This window comes from Nelumbo nucifera, chromosome 1 (genome assembly GCF_055504915.1).
Source record: "Nelumbo nucifera cultivar China Antique chromosome 1, China Antique-T2T, whole genome shotgun sequence".
NCBI lineage: Eukaryota > Viridiplantae > Streptophyta > Magnoliopsida > Proteales > Nelumbonaceae > Nelumbo > Nelumbo nucifera.
In genome coordinates this window covers 203,964,670-203,975,994 of record NC_142649.1, presented here as the reverse complement: position 1 = coordinate 203,975,994, position 11,325 = coordinate 203,964,670, and the positions used below count along the sequence as shown (strand labels likewise).

General features: G+C 36.2%; 1 protein-coding gene and 1 non-coding gene across 2 annotated transcripts; one reads left to right on the top strand and one right to left on the bottom strand.

Moving 5' to 3' along the window:
* Window positions 1-323: 323 nt before the first annotated feature.
* LOC104609830 (rac-like GTP-binding protein RAC2) lies at window positions 324-5,886 on the top strand. Its single transcript, XM_010276223.3, has 7 exons — window positions 324-745; window positions 835-922; window positions 1,570-1,679; window positions 1,798-1,861; window positions 2,969-3,033; window positions 4,864-4,929; window positions 5,324-5,886. The coding sequence occupies exons 1-7, from the start codon at window positions 647-649 to the stop codon at window positions 5,420-5,422; spliced, it is 591 nt and encodes a 196-aa protein (XP_010274525.1). The 5' UTR covers window positions 324-646; the 3' UTR covers window positions 5,423-5,886.
* A 514-nt stretch (window positions 5,887-6,400) lies between these two features.
* On the bottom strand, window positions 6,401-6,472 carry TRNAM-CAU (transfer RNA methionine (anticodon CAU)). The gene has a single exon. It is a non-coding gene; the product is annotated as a tRNA-Met (tRNA).
* Window positions 6,473-11,325: the final 4,853 nt, after the last annotated feature.

Here is an 11,325-nt window from a genome sequence, read left to right as displayed (position 1 = left end):
CAGATAATGGAGCAGGTAGAATCGGGCTACAACTACGCCAACAAAATTGATTTACATTGATCTCCGCAACCAAACATAAAGCTCCAATCTCTCCTGTCTTGTGATTTACATTAACCAGAGCGACAACTCGCAATCCATGGGGTTCCATTAATAGTCCCTGGTTTCAGCTGTCACCCTGTCACGTCTCCATGGTTTACCCACTTCAGAAGTTAACTTCAGTTGAACGATGAAATGACCGGAATGCCCTTCTTCCCCCCTCCTGTGGAGACTGGAGAGGAATTGTGAAACAATTATAATAATCCAAGGTAGGTGCAGAGACAGACAATCATTCCAATGTCTCGGGGTTCCGCTTTCCTTGCCACTCTGACAACTCAGAAAAAGTCATCACAGAACATTTCTTCCCTAAAAAGGCTCAAAGGCTCAAAGCAAAGCTAAAACTCTATCTGTCTGTAACTTCACAGAGACTCTAGACTCCAGAGAAGGACCGAAAGAGGGAGTCCTCAAAAGGGTAAACAGGTTTCCTTCGTTTCGGCGCCTTCCCAAGTGATAAACAGGGGAACCGGCACCTAGTGGCGAGAAATTGAACTTGTCAATAGTGCTTTTTAAGTTGGGGTTCTGGGCTTTCTTGCTTGTGCTTGATCATGAAATGAGCACCTCCAAGTTTATCAAGTGTGTTACAGTCGGAGATGGAGCTGTTGGGAAGACTTGCCTTCTCATCTCTTACACTAGCAACACCTTCCCTACTGTATTGGCTTGTTTTCGCTTCTCTTCTCTTTTCAGTTTTCATCTCCCCGTCCCCTCTGTCTCTGTGTAACTTTTTCTTTCTCTTGGCAGGACTATGTTCCAACTGTTTTTGATAACTTCAGTGCAAATGTTGTGGTTGACGGCCAGACCGTGAATCTTGGGCTCTGGGATACTGCAGGTACAATCTCTAAATTTCTCTGTTTTTACAAAATTATAACTTTCACTTCCGACAAAATATTTCCCTCATCCTCTTGGTGCCTTCTTGACCCTGTTATGAAACAATAGTTCTGTTCGTGTTTGATGTTCTTTGTTGGGTTTCTTCCAAACATTTTAATGGGATCTTCTGATTGGGGGGAAGGAGATTTTTCCAGTGAACATTGGAGCCTTGGAGGAACTTCATAAACACAAAATAGTTACTCATAAGAAAAAAGGAAAGAGAAAACGGGTCCCACTAATTAATAAGGTTTTGAACATTATGCATAAACATGCAGCAACACTATTTCTCTTCTTTAATCAAGGAGGTTACATGTGAATCTTTTGCATATCTTCTGAAACATCATTTATGAACTATAATTTGGTTTTTGAGGTTGGTGTGGTTCTAGAGATTTACTTTCTTGTCCTTTTCCTGTTCTTCAAATTACAGATATCAATTACCTCATTTCCTGGTTCTAAATGTCTGCATTTATTTATTTGTGGAGTTGTATCAGTCAACCTAAATGTAGTTCTATGTAGTAATTAAGTATGCATGATGCAACACAGAAGGTGCACACGTATTGCAGGTTTTCTTTTTTTTTTCTTAGAGATTTTGGTTTGCATTTCTTCCAGGTCAAGAAGACTACAACAGGCTAAGGCCTTTAAGCTATGGAGGGGCTGATGTTTTCCTTCTTGCTTTCTCCCTCATCAGCAGACCTAGCTTTGAAAACATAACAAAAAAAGTAAGCCTGCATTCTTGTCTTGTTTCCTTTTATCCTTTTTTTTTTTTCTAAACAAAGGTAATTCTGATTATCTTTTCCCCTCTTTTTGGATTTGTGCCCTTATGTTATGTGGGAGAAGTGGGTCCCAGAGCTGAGACATTATGCCCCTTCAGTGCCCATCGTGCTTGTGGGCACCAAACTAGGTAATGCATTCATTCTTTCTACATGATTCACCATTTTCTGTAAACAGATAATATACCTCAACCACCCATTAGCTTTTTATAAAAGTATCCCAGTTTTTAGTTATTCTGTGAAAAGGACCTAGAAAGTGTTGTAAAATAAGTAATATGGATGCCCGACGCCATAGTAATAACAATAACTCGAAGGAGGGCACCAAACTAGGTAATGCATTCATTCTTTCTACATGATTCACCATTTTCTGTAAACAGATAATATACCTCAACCACCCATTAGCTTTTTATAAAAGTATCCCAGTTTTTAGTTATTCTGTGAAAAGGACCTAGAAAGTGTTGTAAAATAAGTAATATGGATGCCCGACGCCATAGTAATAACAATAACTCGAAGGAGGGGATGCCTTTCTATGTTTATTCACAAGATGAGAAAACATGTAGAGAAAGCATCCATGGAAAATATATACTATTAAAATAGTTCATATTTTTTCGAATTCTAACTTTATATTCTGCAAAAAGAGGGGTCTAAATGTAACGTTTGATATAAAAATAGCATTCATCTTGTACATTAGCTGTTCATTTATGTCCAAAAGGCTAGGACATAGAAAGGAAATGTTATATTGATAAAAAAAAAAAGAAAGGAAATGTTGCATAGAACTGACCTCAAGAATTTGTGGAATGTTTGACTTTGACACACGTTTGACACCAAAATGTCATCTACTTAGAAGAATACATACAACACTGGTTTCACATTTTTCTATTAACTTTTTTTGGATAGACCATAGAGAAGAAGATATAGTTAACCATATTCTGAAACCTGAGTAAATCATGGACAATTTATAGGCCTGCAACTTGGGAAGGCTTGGGTTGAGCATTTGCCAAATTTTGAATGGGCTCATCCTGAGGGGCCTGGCCTGATGCTATGCTAACTCTTCAAGTCTGTTACCCAACTTGCACCCCTAACAATTGAGTTCCCCTACTGAAGGATGACTCACTTATACAAATAAGTAAATAAACAAGAAAAAAGAAGAGAAAGACTCTGGATTTTACTAACATTTTCACATCTTTATTTATTTTAATCCTTCTTTTTGTCATGGTTCATGGTCCTTTGGCTGATAGATTTGAGAGAAGGCAAACAGTTCTACATGGATCATCCTGGAGCATGTACTATATCAACAGTACAGGTAAGTCTGATGCAGTGATCTTTTTCTTTTATGAACTGTAAGACAATGCATTCAATAATAACTAGAGGTGGAAGAAACCATTACTTAATTCTTACTAGATGTAGTTCAAGTTTTCAAGGGATTATTTGAATGTGTTGGAAATTTCACAAAGAACATTTCAGCTAGTTTGGAAACCAGGCAGGCTTGCCAGAAAAAGAGCAACTCTAATAAAAGTTGGCTTGCCAGGACTGCAGAGAAGGTCTGCCTAGAATTGCACCTTAGGAAACTTTGGGTCAGACATGGTCTTGTTTTCATTTGCTTGCTAAGTCGGTGAAAAATGCCAATCTTTAGAAGTTCAGCAGTATCTAGCTAGAGTGGGTTTAGTACTGCTGTTGCTGAACATATTAGAATCAGCCCAACTCTTGTTAGGACTTAGGAATTGGCTGAACCAGATGCTTGATTTTAACCGGGTGATCTAGGTCATAGATGCTCCAATTGTTAAAAAGTTGCTTGCTGCATTTTGGTGAACTGGGTTGGTTGTGTTCTCAGTGGTTCTACTTTTATTTCGGTTCTTTAATGTTTTGGTCCTCTTCATATATCCTACAATGTTTTGGTCTGAAAGTTGAAAACTCAAGAACTGTATGGCAACTCCTGGTTTCTCTTAAACTTGCTTTTGAGGCAAGGTGAATCTCTGATGGTCCCTGGATCCTATGATGTCGGTTGGGACTTGGGAGAATATAAAGCTTCAGCCTGAATGGCTCATTCTGGTGGATTTCAAGGACATGCCAATGACATTACCAACACATTTTTCAGAGGGAGTGTGTTGGTAATGAAGATCAGCAGGGTCCTTTGATGAGGATCTTCAGAGTCCAGGCTGTGGCTTAAGGCCTAGCGAATAGTTGTATTTTCTTTTTAACCATGAGCCAGCCCTTGTTTTAGTGTCCTCTGTTCTTGAACTTTTCAAGGGTTGAGATCTCTAGTCTCACATTTTCTTTATTAACAAAATCCCTTCCTTCAAGCTTTCTTTTGAGGCAGGTTGAAATACTTTGGAAGTTGAATGGGACTATAGGGTTGTATATTGGATAGTTAACTAATTCTGAATCTCTGATGGTCCCCAACGCGGGAGTCGTTAGACCTCACCAGAGTCCTTGAACGAGGATATCCAGGCTGGGGCTTGAAGCCTAGAAAATAGTTGTATTTTCTTTTGAGTAAGAGCCAGCACTTATTTTAGTGTCCTTTGTTCTTGAACATATCAAGAGATGAGATCTCTCTCTAGGCTCTTGTTTTCAATATTAACAAATTCACCTTCATCTAATGTGATGGATTAAAAAAGACTATGGGATTCTCAAATTTTGGAGAGGTGGATGCATGTTTCACTTGCTTGTTCGGTTATGTCTATATGTGGCACAAAAAATAGGTTATACAGATTCTCTATACTAGGTTAAAAATAGAAGCATCTGACCTGACCTTTGCCACTTTGCCATTGCCAATTTAGGTTTTTCCAAAGAGCTGCTAATGATAGTCTTTTATTTTGTCTCACCCTTGTTTCATCCATGTCATGAAACCTACAAAGTTGGGTATAAATGTTTTAGGTAGTTCTTCAATTTATGTGTTAATTATTAGAGAATCCATCAAAATATAAATTGCTTAAATAGCAGAATTTGATTATCTTCTGCATTTAATATGTTCTCTCTGGGGTAAAATTCCCCCACCCCCTCCAAAACAACAAAAGATAAAATTAAATAAAAAACTCTGCGTGTATTTTGTTTATTTGGTGCTTCTTGCTATAATGCATTTTGTGCTTAATGCCTTTGCAGGACTAATAATTTTATTTTTTGCTTGGATTTTCAGGGTGAAGAGCTGAAAAAGCAGATTGGAGCAATGTCATATGTAGAGTGCAGCTCTAAGACACAGCAGGTTATATTTATTTTTTTTCACGCTGAATATAAGGTACTCATCCTGTAGACCAGAAAAAAGTTTCGTCTACTTTGATGGAGGGAATCTCAAGTGGTCGAGACCCTCCAGTTACTCTGATGCAGCAGGTGGTAATCCATATTTTTTTTTTCAAGTGTGCAAAGACGGTATAAAGTCCAAACTGGGTTCATGAACAATGGTCACCATTCCTGAAAAATGAATTATCTATCAAATGGTGGTGCCATCCTGCATGTAATCTCACCACTTGTAGACGATTTATATGGTCTTCTTGATGAGTACTTGATGTGTTTAGTTTTGCTGTTTGTTTGACATGGACAAGGCAATAAAGCTTGAATATGAGGTATTCAGAAGCATTAAACTTTGGTTTGAAATGCAGAATGTGAAGGCTGTCTTTGATGCAGCAATCAAAGTGGTTCTCCAGCCACCGAAGCCCAAGAAGCAGAAGAAAAGGCAGAGGCTGTGCCGTGTTCTTTAGCCAAATTTCCCAAATGCCCTGACTATTAAAGTATTATGGGTAAAACTAAAACTGTAGAAGCTGAAAAGGTCATGTTTGCCCTTGTTTTTTCATCCTTGAGTAAGTGAGCTTATTGTGTCTTTTTTCCTTGTGGTGGAAAGAAATACACCCTTGTTTTGGTTGTTTGCTTGTTTATTTTGTAACAACAATTTTTTTCAGCTTCAAATGACACAGTAGCAGTAACTCCAGGCAGCTTTTTTTTCCCTCTCTATAGCTTATTTGTAGATGAAAAGGAGATAAAGAACAATTATGCTGATGCTGTGTTCTGAGGTTCTGAAAAAATGATAACTGTAGCCAAAATTTGAAAACTGTAGAAACTGAAAAGGTCTTGTTTGTCCTTGTTTTTTCAACCTTGAGCAAGTGAGCTTATTGTGCCTTTTTTCCTTGTGGTGGAAAGAAATACACCCTTGTTTTGGTTGTTTGCTTGTTTATTTTGTAACAAGATCAATTTTTTTCAGCTTCAAATTACACAGTAGCAGTAACTCCAGGCAGCTTTTTTTTCCCTCTCTGTAGCTTATTTGTAGATGAAAAGGAGATAAAGAACAATTATGCTGATGCTGTGTTCTGAGATTCTGAAAAAAATGATAACTATAGCCAAAATTTGTAAACTGTAGAAACTGAAAAGGTCTTGTTTGTCCTTGTTTTTTCAACCTTGATCAAGTGAGCTTATTGTGTCTTTTTTCCTTGTGGTGGAAAGAAATACACCCTTGTTTTGGTTGTTTGCTTGTTTATTTTGTAACAAGATCAATTTTTTTCAGCTTCAAATGACACAGTAGCAGTAACTCCAGGCAGCTTTTTTTTTCCTCTCTATAGCCTATTTGTAGATGAAAAGGAGATAAAGAACAATTATGCAGATGCTGTGTTCTGAGATTCTGAAAAAATGACAACTGTAGAAGGAATTTGAATAAAAAATCCAGTGGAGGAAGCTTTTCTCTAAGCTATCAGAGCCAGGTTTCGATCCTGGGACCTGTGGGTTATGGGCCCACCACGCTTCCGCTGCGCCACTCTGATTTCTTGTTATTTTGACACAACTTAATTCTGAAAACGTAAAGAAGTTGATGGACAAATTCTAAATGAATAAATTCCTTCGAAGTTTGAAACTACGGAACAACTTTTTTTCAGTAATGCGGAACAACAGCTTTTGAGGTTTACTACTTTCGATGGTGTTATTAGGCTGTTCACAAATAAATCCAAACCGATCAACCTGGCCTGATTCAACCCGAGTTGGTCGGTTTTTCTTCACTACTGGTCGGTTTCGGGTTGTAGAAATGAACAAATTGATAATTCAGTTTGATTTGGTTTTTATATGTGAAAACCAAAATTGAACCGAACTGAATCTAGTTATGTAAAAAAATATAATATTCTGAAAAAATCTGTTAAAATATAAATATTTTAGTTTTAAATAATAAATATATATCTAAATAATATATATTCTGAAATAACAGATATATATTTCCGAAATATACATTTTCAGAAATTAGAAAATATATATTTCGATATATTTGTATATATGTTTTGGTTTTAAATATATATTTCTAGAAAATATATTTTAAAATATTATATATAATATTAATACTTTGACTTCATGTGTATTGTGCAAGTTTAGAGTTGGTTGAAACCTAAATTAACTTAAACCGATTCAAACCGATCAAACCGATTTTACTTAATAGAGGGTCAATTTTGGTTTGGTTTACAGGTAACCCGACCAAATCGAGTTGATTGGAAAAATACTACTAAACCGACTCAACCCGACCTATGAACAGCCCTAGGTTTTGTCTCTTTTGTTGCTTGGTGAAAACTTAGACGGGCCACTAGGTCCAAAAGGTTTCCTATAGCCTGGAAGGCAACCTTGCGAGTTGCGACCCTTTTCAGCCATCGGATCGAGGATGACTGAGAACGACCCTTTTGGGGAGACCCAGACCATGGTTCCCAGTTGTTTAATCACGCTGTGATGAAGTTGTCGTGATTCATCCACCACAGGTCCACAGGTCAGATCATGGGTCCCACCTTTCTAACATGCTCTGGTCTAACGGTCATAATTCATCCACCAGTCTGTTTAGGTTCCCGTTTTTACCCTTGAAGGCAATGTTTTAAAAAACGATCCGGAATTGGAATCGTTTTGGCCACTGATTTTTGGATCAATGGTTCGATTGTTCGGATCAAATAGATGGTATGTTTTGATAAAATAAATAAAAAAATAAAAATAATTAAAATTTATAAAATGGTTAAAATCGTTGAACAATTCGACAAATTGATCATTCGGGTCAATGAATTGTTAATCGATTCAATAATTTTTAGTAAGGAATCGAATTTGGGGTAAAACGGAACCAGTTGCCTAAATGGCTCCTGGGTCGAATGGTTCGACTGTTTGGATCAATTGCGATTCGAAAACCATACTTGAAAGCAATAAATGATACAGAAAGCTTCGTTTCATTTTCACAATTAATATAATTAAAATTCCTATTTTTTTGATGGGTATATATTAATGTATTTCTGGAGAAAAAAAATAAAACAAATGAAGCAGTGAATTTGGATGATCTTTTTATACAAATAAAGCCGTGAATTTTAAAAGTGGCATTTGTTCAATGAGCAGGTTAAATATACATTTAACCCTGTTCAATTCAATTGCAATTTTTTTGGTATAAATAATCTAATTAGGATTTAATAAATTAAGATGGTTGGTCACGTAAAAAGAAGTGATATTACACTTTGAAGGGGATGAAAAGGTTAAAGAACGAATCAAGGACATGGTCTTAAATAGTAATGAAATGATAATGATTTGAGTGTTCATAATTTTAACATAGCATGTGACTATATGATGGAATTGTAAAATGGGAAATCTGGTTTTGAATTCGAGATTTGAAATAATTGAATCAAATTTGGATAATTTGAATATATAATCGGTCGAATTTGGATATGACTTAATCTGATTCGATAAATATCCAAATTCGATCAATTATTTAAGTCTTATATATAATATATAAAGTATTTAAACGTTTTATATAATTTATATATAAAATAATTAAATTATATAAATAATTTATATATTTATATACTTTATATAAATAAAATATTTATTTTATATATTTATTAATTACCAAAATAATTAATTGGTCAAATTTGAATTGAATCAAATATTCGAATATTAAATTGAATTTGAATTCAAATATTAATTTCAATATCTATCGGATATCGAATTTTCTAATTGGATTCGAATTGGATATTGCCTGATGCAGTTCAAATTTGAACCGTTTACACCCCTAATTCATGTAGCTTACCCCATGTAGTTGTGATGATGTATTTATAAGTCAAAAAGCAAGTAATTTATTGATAAGTATTTACTTTTTTTTTTTAATTCCAAAAAGTGCACAAAATGGATTGAGATAAGAAAATTCAAATTTCAATAAGACCTAAGGGTTCGTTTGGTTTGCAATTAGAATCAAAGTGGTCTATTCCCATAGCCTGTTTGGTTCATAAAAGAATTGGAATTAGATTTCATTCCCATGACGGTGGGAATGGGGGAATGACCATTCCTTCAAATGGGAAAATGGAATTCTGATTCCACCCAATCAAACAGTTGGAATCAGAAAGAACAATTCTGACTCCGATTCCAAACCCCTATTCCCACAAACGGGCCCTAAATGTAGTCCAAGACACTCTTAGGTCCCATCATATTCGTATTTATGTTTTGATTAATCAAGATCAGATTTATACGGACAATTCCCATAAAATCCGATCGGAGATATGTGTTCAAGGTTAACCCCTTTGCATGACTAAAAAGTTTAGGGGTTAATTACTCTATTTTTCAAACACAATTTACACAGAAAAGTATTTTGGTTTTCGTTTTAAGTAATCCAACTTTTGGAAAATTATTTTCTTCGAAGTCTAATGAGGCAAGTTTATTAAATTACGTGCAAAATTACAATCTCTCACAATACAATTTTAGAGGAAGGATGGATAAAATAAGACCTGGTCAGGACATGTAAAATGGATAAGTCATGCTTAACATGATGTGCTGAATGAATATATATGTTCGAGAGTTTCATCTTCACCACTATACCTGTTCAGGGCCGGGTAGTCCGACAGGTTGGCTCGGTTCGACTCGTTTTAAATTGGGTTTTGACAAAATTTTAAGCACATGTAGACCTGTTCATGGGCCGGGTTGGGCCGGGCTCGGGCCAGGCTTTAACTCTTTATTAACAGAAAAATGTTAGGCCCAAGTCCGAGCTTGGCCCGACCAACGGGCCTACAACTTGGGCCCAAGCCCGGCTCTGATAAAAAGCCCAAAGCCCGACTTAATAAAAGAAATTCGAATTTTTTCCTATTCAAATAGACATTATCTATTTTAATTCAAATGTTTTTTCCCCTATTTAAATGAACAATGGGCCTACAAGTGAATCAACAACCTTCTCAAATCAAAAAAATTATTCAAATGGACATCACATGGGGTTTTTACTTAGGTTTAACTATAGGTCAGGCCGGACCGGGCTATTTTGGCAAAGCCCGAGCCCGGCTCGAATTTTATGTGGGCCAGGCTTTTTGGCCCGAGGTTAAACCCGCAGGCCAAAAAGCCTGTTCAAGGCCCGGCCCATGAACAGGTCTAAGCACATGGGCATAGGTTCGGGTCTAAAAAATGGGTCCAATTATTTTTTGGGCTGGGTTTGGGCTTTTCCAAATAAGCCTGATCCGATAATATTAAATATATAATAGAAATTTAATATATATGTTAATAATATATAATGTATATTATATGATAATAAAATTAATAGCAAAAAAGTATTATATATACTAAATGTATAAAATATTATATAACATATAATACATTATTAATAATATATAATTAATATGTTACAAAATACTTATCAAAGTCGGTCTTCGGGCTTTATATAGGGATGGGCTTGGGCTCAAGATCTAGGCCCGTTGGTCGGGCCAGGCTCGGGCTTAGGCCTAGTATTTTTTTGTTTATAAAGAGGCAAAGCCCATCCCAAACCCAGCCCGACCCATGAACAAATCTATTCACCACCACATAAATGGATTGAATCGCACGGTTGGAAAATTGGACTCGATCGGACAGTCAGGCTGGTTGAACCATAAACCAGTCACAGACCCAATTTTGGTTTTGGACCCGTCCAAAACCATCTGACCTGGGTTTGGACCAGACGAATAGTCTCGAAGATCGGCAGCCAAAATAGTTCTATTTCTGATCCGATTTTCAAAACTGTGTGAGTGTTACATGTTTGAAATGCCAAAATCCCTTCTAAGAGATGCTTCCCAAATGCAGTCTCAAAAGAAATGGTTGCCCCTATCAGGCCTAGTTCATTTGCATCTTTGCAACTTACCCACGTTCTTTTGATTTCCAGGATTCCCAGGTAAGTAAAAGAATGACATCTTTACCCATAAAAGTTAATAGTGAAAAATGGGCAAAGTTGTCCCATTATACTTTGTAAAATTCCCAACAAAGATGGATAAGTTTTACCTGGGAAAATGTAACTTATTTTACCATAGGGCCAAGTAGTAAATGCAAAATGAACATTGTAAATTTGGTCAACAGGAAAAAGATACCCATTGACCAACATTCCCAAGCTTATTTACCGTTAAATGAACAGCGCCAGTGGAGTCCAAATCACCTAGCAACAGGAAACCATCCCAACACATTCCTACATGATCTACATCTGTGAGATTGTGTGAACAGAAATCATGTTTGAACCATATTGGGACAGTTTTGTAGAACCATCGATATTTCTACTTGAAATGTTTTGCATTGATCAATACAAATTGGTGAAAGATATGTATTGTCACATTATGTTTTGTGAGAGTTACTTAAGCTAAAATGGTTAAATCTTGGGGATGTCTGGTATGGAATG